General features: G+C 39.8%; 1 protein-coding gene across 1 annotated transcript in view; it reads left to right on the top strand.

The window, feature by feature from the left end:
- LOC130851835 (probable maltase-glucoamylase 2) overlaps positions 1 to 16192 on the top strand; it is a 92023-nt gene that overhangs the window by 25215 nt on the left and 50616 nt on the right. Inside the window, exons 12-20 of the mRNA XM_057732546.1 lie at positions 598 to 711; positions 1564 to 1648; positions 4103 to 4220; positions 9116 to 9287; positions 9830 to 9946; positions 13358 to 13515; positions 13661 to 13745; positions 14700 to 14756; positions 15279 to 15403. Coding sequence (XP_057588529.1) covers positions 598 to 711; positions 1564 to 1648; positions 4103 to 4220; positions 9116 to 9287; positions 9830 to 9946; positions 13358 to 13515; positions 13661 to 13745; positions 14700 to 14756; positions 15279 to 15403 — 1031 coding nt within the window. The remainder of the gene's footprint in view (positions 1 to 597; positions 712 to 1563; positions 1649 to 4102; positions 4221 to 9115; positions 9288 to 9829; positions 9947 to 13357; positions 13516 to 13660; positions 13746 to 14699; positions 14757 to 15278; positions 15404 to 16192) is intronic.

Here is a 16192-nt window from a genome sequence, read left to right as displayed (position 1 = left end):
GTACCCCATTAATTCAGGGCTTACAATAATTTGGCTATGGCTATATCTTTGTGCTATTTGTGGAATGTGTTAAAAGCTACACTGATAGAAATAGATAGGAAGAGAAGACGGGGTAGAAATATTAGACCTGAGTAAGAAGCACAAAATTCATTTAACCATTTAAAAAAGTTTGCTTATATGCCAAAACCAACGTATTACTTATACACAACATTATTCAAAGTGGGTTTTAGGTGACCTTTAATTCACAACACTCTAAATGAAACGAATTCAATCACTCTCTTCTAAAATATTTAGATTTCCAGTATTTTAAACAGTTCTTTTCCCAATTGGCCTGATATAATGAAATTTTATATTTTTTAAACAGGAAAAAAACATCTGATGGCTTCTTATCTATTTAATCAGTTGTTTTTCCTTTTCCTTTTTCTATCTTTGTTTCCTTGCATCTGTTTTACTATTGTATCTTTGGAAGAGAGTCACAGATTTTGATTCTTAAATGATAAATGCATGGAGTTTCTAGTAGAAGAAATGGTAGCCAACAGTAAATCCATAAGTGAACCATCAAACAGACTAACTGTGACAGCCTTCTTTGTTCTCTAGGGATACCCTGGATGGACAGTTTTTCCTGACTTTACTCATCCGCTTTGTACTGAGTGGTGGACAGAACAATTCAGTGAATTTTATAAAACTCTGGAGTTTGATGGAGTGTGGATTGTAAGTTATTTCAGGATCAAACTTCTTTTGGAAACAGACATTTCAGGTTGTGAGATGAACTTTGACCTTGATCTGTAATAAAATAGTTTGCTTGATATAGTGGTATTTAATATCCTTTTACTTAATGCTGAATTGCTATGCAGTAAATTAGACTCTTCAAAACTCTGAATTTTAATTCTGGATCTGCCACTAACTGGTTATTTCTTTTTGAGGAAGTCCTTTGTTTTCTCATGACCTCAGCTTTTTCCTTTATTAACTATATTTTAACTTAAAAATGTTGTTTTATTAGAAGTTATAATTATTATTTGTCACATTGACTCATTAAAATTTAAAGTTAATCATTAGAGAATAATTTAATGAGCCTCTTTTATATTTTAGGTGAGGATAGCTGGCGGGGATATTTCTTTGAAATTTAAAAAATTAACTCTTTTTCAGTAAAGTTAGCCACCACCTATTTTTAATCCATTTTAGAGAAATAGATACAATCTCAATTACATCTTCTTCTTGCCCCACAGTGAGTGGAATAAAAGACAGAGGAAGTTATAAAATAGAACTCTTACCCTATCTTATATTTTTAAAAAGAATACTGAAACAATAACAGCAATAATAAACTCACAATATTTATAAAGTAAGAATTAGCCTTTGGAATGGTAGTTCTTAATTAACTGATTGAAATCAATGTATAAAAGATAAAATGTGCCTGATATCATTTAGAATTGGAAAGCACCTTAGATATACTCTGACTCAAAAGATGAAACAGAGGTTCAGAAAATTCTAGTTCGGTAAACATTTCTCAACAGTTAACTGTATATCAGTAACATCTTCCATTTTGTGTATTTTGTGTCTTTGTAGGAAATGGATGAAGTATCTAGCTTTCTCCAAAATTCTGATCATGAGTGTGAAATAAACGAGTTGAATTATCCTCCTTTCATTCCTCGTAAGTTTTCACCTATATTGTAATGATGTAGGCATGGGACGTTTAAAACAACCTTGGGAGTACTCAGTGTGGCCAAGAGTAATTCTACTTCCCAGTTCAAAGGACTCCTCCTCCAAACACCCTGACCCCCCTGAGCACTCCCCTGGAGACCCCACTGCATTTTTGCTGCCACAATCCCAGGGTAAACACGTGGTGGCAGCCTTACCTCCCGTGGCTGGAGGGTTTTACATTCTTCCATCCTGTTCACTGTCTCCAAACCCCTCATACTAGTGGTTCAATGTTAAACTTTATAATCAGAGGATAACTGAATATATTAAGGTACAGACTACCTTCCATTAAAGTAAGTCTTTAATTTTGTTAACTTTTTCTTTTTCTTTTCTTTTTCTTAAGCTCATTAGCAACAGTTCAAAGTATGATTGATTCCTTTTAGGTTCTTCCTATTTTTACGCCCCATTTCTAATCAGTCAGTTAGTCAGTTTTCCAATCCCTGATTTTGAAAGAATGTGTGTGTGGAGGGGGGAAGGGTAGTGTAGAATAGATTATGCTGGAATCTGGAAACAAATGAACCCCAATATCTCAGGGGATAAACACAATACAAGCTTACTTTACTCACAGAATACTCTAGTGTGTGGTGTGTGGCTCTCATCCAAGCAGTGACTCAGGGATCTAGTTACTTCCATAGCCTGTTCTCCCATTTTGGAGTCCTTTGTTTCCAGCTTTCCAGATGAAAGAGCGGGTAGTGGGAGTCTTATGGACACACCTGGAAGTGGGATGTATTTAATATGTTCACATTCCTTTGGCCAGAATCCAATAACATAGTTACAGCTTAATTTCAAGTGAAAGTATGAAATATACTCCCAGGAAGAGAATGCAAGCTTGGTGAGCATCTGGCCAATCTCTGCCAGTTTAGTCTGGTTTGTCCTCTTCACGTGCATTCTTGGACCAAGGTTTAGCTGTTTCTTTAGCCCCTGTTGGTGACTGCAGGAATGGAAAAATTTTTCAGGTGGAATCTTAACTTTAAACCATTTAACTTTTTGCAAAATCTACTGTTAGCTTCTCTTGCTTATTCTTTATCCTTCTCTGTTCACTCTGTGTTCCCTCAATTTTTTTTCACTGTGGATCACCCTATGATTTTTCCCTTTTAAACGCTTAATCTTCTTCTTAACCAAAACAGCTTTTTTTTCACTACAGACAATTGCAATCCCATCACCTTCTACCTGCTTCTGTCGCGCACCCCATTCTCTACCTGCCAGCACTTTCTCTACCCTCATATAAATAACTAGCTGCCTTGCCTCATAGCTAGTCTGCTTCTCACATTTTCAGGATTGAACAGTATACGTTATCATGATAAAGATTTAGATAAATTAACTTTGACCCTGGGAAAATTTTAGTGTCTTTTCTTATAATTGAAGTAGTTGTGAATCTCATTCCACCACCCAAACTGTGCCAGAAACAGAATTTTCTTTATGTTTTATGATTCAACTTAGTTTCTGACTCCAAACCCTGATTCTGTGGGGCTGGTAGGAGACACCCACCCTCAGTGTTTCCTGGTGCCACCACTTTCTGGAGTTGTGCCCTATACTGAGGTCCTATGTACAGACAAGTCTTCGTGAAGGAACGCCCCCAGTCATTGGTCTTCAAGGAGAAGAGAAAAGAAGCAATTGCATAAATTAGGAGTTTGGGATTAGCAGATACACACTACTACATATAAAATTGATAAACAACAAGGTCCTACTGTATAGCACAGGGAACTATATTCTGTATCTTGTAATAAACCATAATGGAAAGAAATATGAAAAGGAATATGCATACGTATAACTGAATCACTTTGCTGTTCACCAGAAACTATACAACCTCATAAATCAACTATACTTCAATAAAAAATTAATAAAAAAAGAGAAAGAAAAAAAGGCAATTGCAGATCACAAGGCAGAAAACGTTGAGCATTTTAGACATGAGAAAGGGACAGTACAGTAACAGCAGTGATTTCTAGAGGCAGGATCTTAATTCTTATTCATGAAACCACTCAAATGTCTTATCTCATTTTTTAAAAAAAGTCTCATTCGGGTGTGACTGCCCATAACATACGAGTGAAGATGTTCACTGCCCTCATATCTGTTGTCAGCTCTTCTCGACTAAATATATGTAGATAAATGCAGGTGCTTTGTTTATATTTAGTCTCAGATCAACCATTGTTCTGAACAGGTTTTCTCACTTGCTTCCGTTTAGCAGCATTCTTTGTGAGCTCATGGAAACGCAAATTAATTTTAATGATCTATCTCAGGGTAGGCCCCAGGTAGGGAGTAGTGTTTAGGATGTTTTAAAATCTGGAAAGTATTTTGTCGGGTGGAGACTGGTGGGGAAGGTATGTAACCAGGAAGCAAAGAATTAGGTGGTTATTTTGTGAAAGTTGGTTATTAGAGATGTGCCTCATGGATGGGTATTTCCCCACAGGAGTTCTGGACCGCTTGCTTTTTGCAAGAACCCTCTGCATGGATGCAGAGTTTCATGGGGGCTTTCACTATGACTTGCACAGCTTGTATGGCTACACCATGGCGAGAGCCACAGACTCGTAAGCACTTCATTTTCCTTCTAATTCCAGATTCGGGGAGGTGGGAGGTGAAGGGTTGCTTTTGTCTTTCGTAAGTATATTTTTCAAATTTTTTTGTGGTTATAGAATATAGAAACTCAGATCTTACAGGCTACTTAAGAGATTTTCTCGTATAACCCTTTGGTTTCTGTGTAGGATTATTTTTGATTGGCTTGTGACTTGGGGACTTTATTTTTTCAAGGATACTTATAAACAATAACATACAAGGCCTTTAGAGCCCCCAGCTGGACATCAGTCCTTGCTTGGGCTCTGTTACTGAATGTACTAGGATCAACACACTAGGGTTGCCTGCTTTAGCCAATAAAAATACAGGACCCCCAGTTAAATTTGCACCAGACATAATTTATACTAAAAATGTTTTATTGTTTAGATGAAATTCAAGTTTATTTGAGTGTCGTGTATTTATTTGGCAATGGTACACCACCCCATCCTGGCTTCCCTCCCCCTCCCCCTCCACATTACTAGCTCCAGTCTCCCTTCAGTTCTCCCCTCTGTCCTGAAACACACACATACCACCACCACCAGCAGCGCCACACAGTAGGAAAGTCTTAACAGAGAGACAGATGCTCCCTTCAGTCCTTTTCATACTTTGCCATGTGGATTTTTTTGCTGATGACTTTGTAAATTGAGGAATAGCTCCCCACAAACTCCCTCCACCAAGTTTCTTCCTCGGAAGGTGATAAAGTACAATCATTATACCTAAGAGAGCAAGAAATTCAGGGCTAAGCAGATTCAAATTTTAGGTTTGCAAAATAGACAGGAAAACTAAAGTGTTCAAAGAATTGCCGGGAATCTTCCAGTGGCTTAGGAAAGAGTGTCTTACTCTTTCTCTGTTTCTTTCCTTTTGCTTTGGTGTTTCGAGAACTCCGTGGTGGGGGTCAGGGCAGGGAGACTTTGATGTGCTCATGGGATGTTTCTCTGTCCTTCTCTTACTTGACTGCCCTGTATCCTGACCACTCCTTTGAAACTCGGCCCTTCCAGTTCTCAAGCCACCACTCCATCCTGGCACCCCTGCTCTCTTCCCAGCTGCCTCTTCTCAACCTCTAGATCTGAATCTTTTTCATCTACTATCTCACTATTGATAAGTCTTAGGGGTCACACTTCTTCTCTTGGTTTTTACTGGAATTTATTCTGATTTTTTATTCATTAAATCTATAATTCTAACTTAGAGCTCTCCCTGATTTTCAGACCCGGATATCCAAAACTACCTTCTGATCTTCTCTAAGTACTTCCAATACCATTCACCTTACTCTGTTATCTGTTTCCACCCGGACACCACACTCTGGCTAATCATTTTTGAAGCTGTTAAATTCCCTGTCTCGGTTGGTAGCAACACCATCCCCATCACCCCAACTCCCAAGGGAGGAACTTGGTGTCATCCTTGAGATCTTTCTTTCTCTCACATCCTCACATGCAATTGGTCTTTGAACCCTTTATTCTAAAACATTTTTATAACCATCTCCTTTCTTTCTCCCCGACACTTAGTTAGGGTCATCATCACCACTCACATAACACACTACACTACTGCCCTGACTACTCTCCCTTCCCTGACTTCAGCTTTATATCCCATTAATCTGCCCTCTATTCTTGCTACTCAAACTGTGGTCCAAGGACCAGCAACATTAGCATCACCTGGAAACATATTAGACATGCAGCATCTTGGGCCTCACCCTAGACCTTGGAAATCAGAATCTGCATTTTAACAAGATTGCCAGGTGTATTGAATGTATGTTAAAGTTTAAAAAGCACTCGTCTATATTACTGCCAAAGTGATCTTTCTGAATACAGGGCTATTCATTTTACTCCCTGATGTAAAATTATTTGTGTCTTGGTATTTGCTATACAATAAAATCCAATCACCTTAGCAAAATCTGTAAGGTACTTTATAACCTAATGCTTTCTGAGAATCTTTCTTTTATCTTTGCCACTCTTTATGTTCTGTTAATATATACCTGCTTATTTTTCCCAAATTGAATGTTCGTTCTGTCTTCTTTGTCTTTGCATGTGCTGTGCTTTCTGCATGGGATGGCCTTCCCTGCCCTGTCCATTTTGTAGACTTACACTTATCCTTAAAACCTCACACAATCATAAATGAACGATTGATTAATTAATTAATTAAAAATTAAAAGAAAAGTAAAACCTCACCTCAGATGTTAATTCTAAAAATCTTCCTGACAGTTCAAGGAAAACACCATTTCCTCTCTTTTGATGCTGCCTTTGTTAATTGTGCAATAGGCTTAACATGCCAAGATCTTATAATTTTTAGGTATTCATTTTGTTTTCTTGCTGGACTGTCAATTGCTTGAGGGCAGAGTTGCCCCTGTATCCTCAGTGTGTGAACTTAAGACATGCTTGTTGAATAAATGCCTGGCCTGAGAAAGAGAAGAAGGGCAGGATGGGCCCCAGGGGACCTAATTCTATAGGGAGAGACTGTGCCGATTTTGGTTTCCAGTACTGTTTTCCCCTCATGACTTTGTGTTAATGCTGGATCATCCAGGTGAGAGAGAATCCTTGTCTAATATTAAATGTAAATGTTTTTATTTCAATGAAAGAAAAGCTTCAGGAAGAAGGATACACATTTCTGATTTTCTGTCTTGTCTTTTCTGGCTTCTTTCTCTCTCACTCTGCCTTTCCTGGGAAATAAAGTAGGTGAATAAGACTCAGTTTCCTCATTTTTTCAAATGAGAGACTTGGACTAATGTTTTCTATGGTCCCTTCCTGTTCTGATCTATCTGGACACTTAGATGCTTCTATCTAAGAATGGAAGATAAGAGGGAGAGTGGATAAATGGCCAGGGCAGAAAGGGAAAGTAAGAAAGGGCAGGAGGAGGGAAAGAGAGTTTAAATTGCTTTATTGCTAGTGTCTCTGTGTGGCAAAGTGTTATAATATCACGATGGGGCTGATTAGTACATTCTGCTAGCTATGGTTAATAGCTAGAAGGTAACTATGACCGAGAAAGGAGTAGGTACCCTTCTAACTTTCCTGGGTCAGGCAGAATGGCCTAAATTTCCAGCGAACAGTGAAAATAACCATAACTTGGCCTTTGGCCTTTGGGCAGGAGGCAGAGTTGGCTAAAAAACAGATAAGTCTTTCATTCAGTGGGATCTGGGCATCAGCAGAACTTAAGTCTTAGATCTGATGAATGTTTGGCTCCAACTTAGCTGTAAGTCCCGTTTGGGGACAGTGGTTACTGATCTACCCAAAGGAGGAAATTCAGCCCTGCCTAGGCTGAAAGCAGAAGACCAGATTCTCTCAGAGATCAGAACCTGATCATAAATAGGTCAAACCTGAGGGATGAAAAAGAAGAATTTCAGGATCTCTGAATTAGATTTTATCTCTGAGCTGGAAAAAATGATTTTCTCATCTGTGTTACCATATGGCCCACCTCTAGGTAAACTGTAACCATAGATAACTTCATCCCTGTTTCAGTTTCACTCTACAAGCTGAATGTGTTTCTTTCATGACTGATGATTGCAGAGTGCAGTAAACCCTCTAGCCAGCAGTCATAAAGGCAAAGTATCTGCCAGTCTGTAGCAACGGAGAGATAAGGAGGAGTTGAAGAGTGAGTCTTCTCCTCCAACGCAGCCCCATTTATTGATCATTAAATTGTCAGAACGGAGCACTTCTCTTTCACAGACCAGCCTTCTAATTCAGAATTTTCTCCCTTTTGTCATCATAAGTCATTCTGCATTTATAGGCTCTCCATAAAATCCTTAGAAACATGAAGTAGGGAAGCATTTGGTGATTGTGCTAGTGTCTGTGAAGAATTACTTGGTGCCTGGTAGTACCCTTTTCTCAGACCATGTATTAAAAGGAAAGATGGAAGAGCTTGCCTGCAAAGAGCTAGCAGCAATTGTGGATCAAGTGTTACTATCTTGTAGTTATATTATTGTTTGGGAATCTAAAAGAAGGTGTGAATTCTTTAGTATGGAAGGAGAAGGGTAGCAGAGTCTTTTAGTAAAGTACCCGTTTAAAAGAGTGTGCAGAATAAAACCTAAGAAAATAGACTACATCTAGCTATTATGTTATCCCACCCCATCCTCAAATCCTGAAGCAATTATCTTTCTGAATTCTGTTTTTAATCCCTTGGCTTTCCTTTCTATATAGTTTTATTTGACATGTAATATTTTGTATGTAATACAATGAAAATATTTTTAGTTTAGTTGTTTTTAATTTCATAAAGGGTGTCATCGGTCATCTTTGACATTTCACTTGTCTTTTCACTTGACATTTCACTTGTCATTCTCATTTCAATTAATGTACTTGATATTTTTGCATAAATTACAATTTTCTAATATTGGGGATTGCTAATAGTGAGTTCTGAAGCTTCAGAGGAACCCAGGTGCCTGGAGCCCAGCTGGTGTACAAGCTCTCTTCTTGGGCAAGAAGGGCTCCAGGGTTCCAGTCTGAGCTGGTGTTGTGCTGAACAGGGTCATCAGTGAGTAGCAAGGCAGGGAGCCAAGGGACACTGGAAAAATTTTGTCTAGAGAATAGAAGATGGGGCCAAGAACCCAAAACATGGTTCCAGGGTATTTTTGACTCCAAGGGCAGAGCACAACCAGATCCAACAAGATCCAGTATCTATTGTATTCTCCAATAGAGAAAACATAATCAAGAAGAGAGGGGCCTAGAGAAGTTCTGTGGAGGGCTGGACTGTAGAGGTTTGTACTGTCACGTGAGATCTGAAACTTTATCCAGATGTGGGAAAAAAGCTCTTAAAAATGCTGAGCTAGTTTGCTGACCTGATTCATGATACTTTGGTGTTTTTTTCTGAGTTTGGTTGGAAAGCGCATTACTGCCCTGGCTATAGGTGAGTCCTAGACATTCACAGCTCACTTGAGTGTATTCCTTTTCAGGGCCATGGCGAATATCTTCCACAATAAAAGAAACTTCATCTTATCCCGCTCTACCTTTGCTGGATCTGGCAAATTTGCTGCTCATTGGTTGGGGGACAATGTGGCCAGATGGGATGATCTCCGATGGTCCATCCCCAGTATCCTGGAGTTCAATCTATTCGGCATCCCCATGGTGAGTTTCATTCTCAACCAAGGAGCTTTTGTCCTTTGTTCTTTGACATTGTTTTCATTACCAGTCTTTGAGGGTGTCTGAAAACCAAGGAGCATATATTTCACCGTGATATGTATTGGAAAAACTAATTTTTATTTGTCGTGTGAGCTGCCTTCTGAAGGTAGCACGGTAAAACTTTATCATTGGATTGCCATCCACGGAAACTCTGAAGTTAGGAAGGAGACACCTTGAGTACAATGTATTAGTATCACAGAAAAATCCCATTGGCAAAGCATCTGTAAATACCAAAGTTTGAAAGCGGAAGCTGAATATGAGGAAGAGCCCTTAATACAACCATCTGTCTTCCTTTTGTCAGTAGATTCGTGGTGCGTACTTGCTTCTTTTTCCCATTTGGCTGGAGGCTTGCCCTGAAAGCCTGGGGCTTCCTTAAACAGGGAAGCATGGGAATAAGAGATGCTCTCTTTCCTTATCATATAGGTACACAGTTAGTGCTTTCTCCTTTCTCACTGACTGCTGTGCTTGTGTGTGTGCTAATTCTCCAGGTAGGTGCCAACATCTGTGGTTATACAGAAAATGTCACAGAGGAACTCTGCAGAAGGTGGATGCAGCTGGGAGCATTTTATCCACTATCAAGGAATCACAATGGGCCTGGGTTCAGGGTAAGGTCCCAAGAGAAGTGATGGAAACTTCTCGAATTGTATCTACTTGTACTCAAAGAGGGATTGAAGAAAATCCTACAGTGTGGCCCTAAATGCAGGAGAATAGATGAATCTTGGGTGATAGGCTTTGAAAGCAGGATATCAGGATGAGGGTATGTGGGGAACGGTATGTATAGAACTGGTTTCATTGTTGGAAACTCACCGGCAAAGGTGAGAAGTGTTGTTAAAGTGTCTGTGGTGCTGCTATCTCTTCTGGACTCCCCTGGTTTACTTCAGTGAATACAAGGGAAACTCCTCCAGCAGAGGGGAGAACAGGAAGGAAGGATTTAGGGAGGGGCAGGCCAGTGATCTGAATGTTTTTTTTGCCTTGTTACACATTAGCTTTCTATGAATGGTTTGGGAAATCACCCCCACTATTTTTCATGACTCATCATGCTTTTATTCTCTACTATATAAAGTCATATTTTTGATAGGCAAGTATATAGCTGTAGGTTCAAAGTCCCTCTTTTTTCTTAAATATATTAAATTTTATTAGATGTTGCTAAATTGTTTTCCAGAAAGACTATAAAATTGACATTTCACCTAGTAGTGTGAATTTCCTTTTTCCCAACATTCTTTTTTTTTTAACTGAAGTATAGTTGATTTACAATGTTGGGTTACTTTCTTCTGTACAGCGAAGTGAATCAGTATACGTATACATATATCCACTCTTTTTAGATTGTTTTCTCATATAGGTCATTACAGAATACTATGTAGAGTTCCCTGTGCTACACAGTAGGTCCTTATCAGTTATCTATTTTATATATAGTAGTGTATATATGTCAATCCCAATCTCCCAGTTTATCCTTTTCCCTCCCCCACCCCACCTGGTAACCATAAGATTGTTTCCTACATTTATGACACTATTTCTGTTTTGTAAATAAGTTTAATTGTACCATTTTTTAAGATTCCACATATAAGCAATATCATACGATATTTGTTTTTCTCAGTCTGACTTATTTCACTGAGTATGACAATCTCTAGGTCCATCCATGTTGCTGCAAATGGCATTATTTTATTCTATTTTATGGCTAAGTAATATTCCATTGTATATATGTACCACATCTTCTTTATTCATTCCTCTGTTGATGGACATTTAGTAGAAGTCCCTCTTAAGGAGATGTTTTAGGTGATGGCAGGAGCGAGTAAGGTGGGATGTCCTTTCTTTTAATAACATAATCTGCAATTGAAATGTTTCCTATTGAAGGGTTTAGCTTTTCATAGGCTCGTTAGAGTAACTTACTGATGGCCATTTTAGCTCAAGTTCTTGACTTTATCCAATGACATGTCTCTAACCTGGGAAAGATTCACAGTCAGATATTTTATTCCTGGGCTTTCCTAGCCATTGGTGATCTAGAGAGAGATGAACTATTTCTGAACTTTTAAGCAAGTGGCTGGGAGCAGATAGGGCAGGTGCACTTCCTGAAGAGATGGCCTGAAAGCACTTGATATAGACTAGCGCATTCAGATCACTTAGGCTGCTGGGTTACAGGGCCTGTTTTCCTTTCCTCTCTACTGGTGCTATCCAATAGAATAATAATGAGAGCCACATATGTAAGTTTAAGTATAAATTCTAAAAATGAAAAGAAACAAGAACAATTATTCTTAATATATTTTATGTAACTCAATATATCCATAACATTATCATTTTAACCTGGGTTTAATACAAAATATTAATGACCTATTTTATATTTTTTTCTTTCTACTAAGTTTTCAAAATTAAATGTGCCTTTTATACTGACAATACATATCAGTTGGGATGCTAAACTTTCAGCAGTTGGAGTAAAATATAATCCTGCCAAAACAATAAAGTAATGTTTAATGGAAAAAATATTTTATGTTGATTCTGTTTTTAGGTTTATATTTAAATTGAATTAAATCAAATCAAGTGAAAAGTTCAGTTCCTCAGTCTTACTAACCACATCTCAAGTGCTGAATAGCCTCATGTACGATGTGGCCACCATAGTGGACGATGCAGCTCTGAACTTCCTCAGTTGGAGACCAAAGTGATGCAGGCTGTGGAGTGTTATTTTCTTTGGTGTTTGGCCTCAGGGTTTTGTTTTGGTTTTTTTTAAGATTTATTTTATCATTTATTCATTTATTTTATTTTTGGCTGCATTGGGTCTTCGTTGCTGCGCGCAGGCTTTCTCTAGTTGTGGTGAGTGGGGGATACTTTTCGTTGCGGTGCATGGGCTTCTCATTGGGGGGCCTCTCTTGTTGCAGAGCACAGGCTCTAAGCTTGCAGGCTTCAGTAGTCGCAGCACGTGGGCTCAGTAGTCGTGGCTTGCAGGCTTAGTTACTCTGCAGCATGTGGGATCTTCCTGGCCCAGGGATCGAACCCATGTCCCCTGTGTTGGCAGGTGGATTCTTAACCACTGCACCACTAGGGAAGCCTTGGCCTCAGAGTTCTCATGAATCCCACACTAGGGACATTGACTGGCCTCATGGAATAGTTCTATGTGGAGAGGGGAAATGGGCCTCTTATGGTACAAAAAAAAAGAAAAAAGGAATAAATTCAGACAATTTTCTCTAAAGTTCTGTTCTAGTAATACAGTACAGGATGACAGGTCTAAATATGGCATGTATATCTTTTACATCTTTCCAATTACAATGAAAATGAACATAATGACCGCCTGTCATTAATGGAAAATTTCTGTTTCTGGGTCCTAAGAAAATTAGATTTCCTATCTAAAAGCTTCTTTCTTTGCTCTTTGATAAAATCTGCTAAAAACTATCCTATGATTTTTTTTACACATTGTACATTGTACTTGTATATCAAAGAACAGAGATGTCACTATCTTTGGAATAGAGAAAATAAAACACATGTTGATAGTGAAAACATTACAGATGAAACTAGACAAATTTTAAAATAGTAAATTTCTAAAAGTGTATGGAAAGGGAGAGATGGAGTGTACATCAGTCCATCTGGTGGCTTAAGACGATGGGTTTCAAATTCTTTTTTAGTAGTAGTCAAGTTTATTGTATTATATGCCAAATGAAGTATTATCAGAAACCTTAATAAATAACATAAATTGGAGCAGCTCTAGGGGGACCACTACAGCTCTTTTATCTCCGTAGCAAATTCTGTGGGCTTCTTCATCATCCTGGGGCTGCCATAGACTGGCAGATGTGTCAAGTTTAAACCCAGCCGCTTGTTTGCAATTTTACATTGGGAAAGTCATGTAATCTTTGATACTATTTTTTCATCTGTAAAATGAAAAGAGCAGAACGGAGATCGTTTCAGTTCTGGAAATGCCTTGACATCCTCCAAACTGGAAAACATGACTACTTTGATCTGAGAAGTCTTCTTATCATAAGCGAACTTTAAAAATGTGATGGAAATGTTTAGTAATTGCTTACATTTCCTTCTAGGACCAGGATCCTGCTGCCTTTAGTGAGAACAACTATATGCTGTTGAATTCCTCCAGACGCTATCTGAACATCCGCTACACCCTGCTGCCTTATCTCTACACCCTTTTCTACCGAGCTCATACCCTGGGGGAGACCGTAGCAAGGCCCCTCGTCCATGAGTAAGCTTCCTGACCTGCAAAAAATCCCTTTCAGATCATAATTTCACTTACCTTGTTTAGTAGCAACAGGTTAGTTAGGACCCTGTTGCCATAGAATGTGCTGCTGCCCTATATTGGGGCTTCACCTGCCTTCTCTGTTTTCCAGGTTCTACCAGGACCCAGCTACCTGGGGGGTACACGAGCAGTTCCTCTGGGGACCTGGACTCCTCATCACGCCTGTTTTATATGAAGTGTGTTTATAATCTAAGCAACGGGGTGGACTCTCACACTCGGTCTCCTGGTTCTATAGCTGAATAAGCTGGGTCCTGAGTATCCGTGGCTGCATTTAAGTATAAATATGAGTATAAATGAGAGAGAGAGAGAGAGAGAGAGAGAGAGAGATTGTGAAAGTTTGGAAATTAGAAAAATAGTAATTCTTGATCTCACTGTTTGCCAAGCACAACAATCTCAATTTTGCAAAATTACTTTAAAGCTTGTTTCCTTAAGCATGTGGCCATGGTATTGATGGGAGCTTTGAATGCCTGTGGGTTTGGGCTGACCATCTGTCTGTGCTTCCCTTTAACCAGAGGGGATGTGCTCCTAAAGTAGGGGTGGGGAAAGAGAAGAGGTGGGGAGAGGAGCGTGAAGGGAAGAGAGGGGTGTTGGACAAGGGGAGGTTGTTACTCTGGAGTCCCAGAGTGAAGGACCATACCTACCCTTCCTAAGTATGATTTGGGGCAGGGGTGAGTGGGGAAGAGTAGGGGAGGGGTGAGGATTATGCTGGTCCGTTTATAAACGTGAAAGATGGCCCATGGACTGATGTCAAAGGCCCCTGAAGCTGACGTTTCAGCCCCAGCATCTCATGGTAGGTCCTGCTACCTAGCAAGTAGTCCTCCTACGAGGCTCTCCTGGGGTCCTAGCTGCTTCAGTCTCCTCCCAGCTGTCAGATTACACAAGTAACTCAGGGAATGAACTTTCTCTGCTTCTCTCAGCAGCCTCAAAGCAAACCAAACTTCACTGCTAGGAACAGCTCTGCTTTGGGTAACCTGCCCAATTTTTCTGAGTATCTGTATTTTACTCATAGGATGGGATGATCCCAGCTCTCTCTCAGGATTGCTGAGATGAGCACATGCTACCATGTGGGGAGGGGCTGTGCAAACTGTAAAGGGCTGTGCCAGTGCTGCTCACTGTTGTTCTTTCCCTAGGGTATGAACCGCTCAAAGGCATACATACCGGACGCCATCTGGTACGACTATGAGAATGTGAGTGGGGCACCCCTGCTTGGCTCAGAGGCCTGCCTCTAGCAGAGGGCAATTCTAAGGCAGCAGTCTTGGGAGCTTGGGGGTACGATAATAGGACAAGGTTTTACACTGAGTTGCTTGTGGGTACGTTCCTGGGAAGAAAGCCTTTCCAGAGGTACAATGAAATAATTTGAATAACTGGGGTAGGTGTACGGTAATTTTCATTCTATCAACCTGGCTACTAGGCAGCTATCGGGACATCACTAAGGCTGTGATGACCTAGAGAATTAAGGCCCAGTTGTGGAGTCACCCACGGCATGGTGTAATATAAAGAAATAGGGTAGGTTGGAGTCTTGGCTCTGCTGTTACCTGTATGCCTTGGGTAAGTCACTTCACTTTGCGGGGGTGGGGGTGGGGGTGGGGTGGGGGGATCTCTGTATGTCGCTTCTTTGAAATGAGGCAACTGAACTAGATAATTTCCAAGGTCACTGCTAGCCCAAACAGTGTATTTTCTGATCTTTTTTTCCCCCTTTTGTTGGTTAGCGACAAGCTGTAGAATGGAGGAAACAATTCGTGGAGATGATGCTGGCGGACGATGAGATAGGACTCCACCTGCGAGGAGGCTACATCTTTCCCACGCAGCAGCCAAACACAACCACGGAGGCCAGGTAAGCTCCTCACTCTTCTCTGGTGTTCTAAGGGGCAGAGTGTTATGGGAGAGGAAAATGGGAACTAAAAGTGGATAAACTAAGGGAAAATATCTTCCATCAGTAATCTTCCTCACTTCCTTTCAAGGTCGACCCCAAATTGGCATCTTAGTCTTCATTAAGCAGGGGATAAATGTAGCCTCAGTTCCCTTACATTCCCATCATCTTTCACTTTTGTTGTTTTTTTTAAGTGAAGCAAACTTTTTATTGAAATCAGTTGTCCAATCACAATTTATCCAAATGAACATAATGCTACATTGTTCTTAAAAGAGTGGGCACAAATATGGCACCGACGCAATCCAGCATCTATCAAGATACCATTTGTAAAGAACCTGATGTATTTCGTGCTGCTTGTGAATGTGGTCCAGCATGTACGGTAGACTCGAAAACAGTCAATTCTTTTCTTGATAACATGAAAAATATTTCACTCCCTTGGCTCAAAATTAAAACACACTCATCTGTCCAAACAAGATTATAAGGACAGTCAAAATAATCAAGCATGAGGATTCTCCTGGGGTCAGAAATGGCCCTCAAGTAGATTCCCTTATGCATGAGGGAATGCAAGTTAAACAGGAGAGAAGTGTTACCATTTGAAAGTCAACATAGGTTCAAGGTCAAGAGCCAGAAAGTTTGGGTTCAGGCCTCAGCTCTACTATGTACCAGATGTGTTGCCATGGGCAACTTACTTTGTGTTTCTGTTCATCATTTGTAAACTGGAGATGATGGTAGTTCAACTTTTTAGAGTTATTA

The sequence above is a fragment of the Hippopotamus amphibius genome, chromosome 4 (assembly GCF_030028045.1).
Source record: "Hippopotamus amphibius kiboko isolate mHipAmp2 chromosome 4, mHipAmp2.hap2, whole genome shotgun sequence".
Classification (NCBI taxonomy): domain Eukaryota; kingdom Metazoa; phylum Chordata; class Mammalia; order Artiodactyla; family Hippopotamidae; genus Hippopotamus; species Hippopotamus amphibius.
Note: the sequence above shows the minus strand (reverse complement) of the source record. Positions and strands in the feature narration are given on the sequence as shown.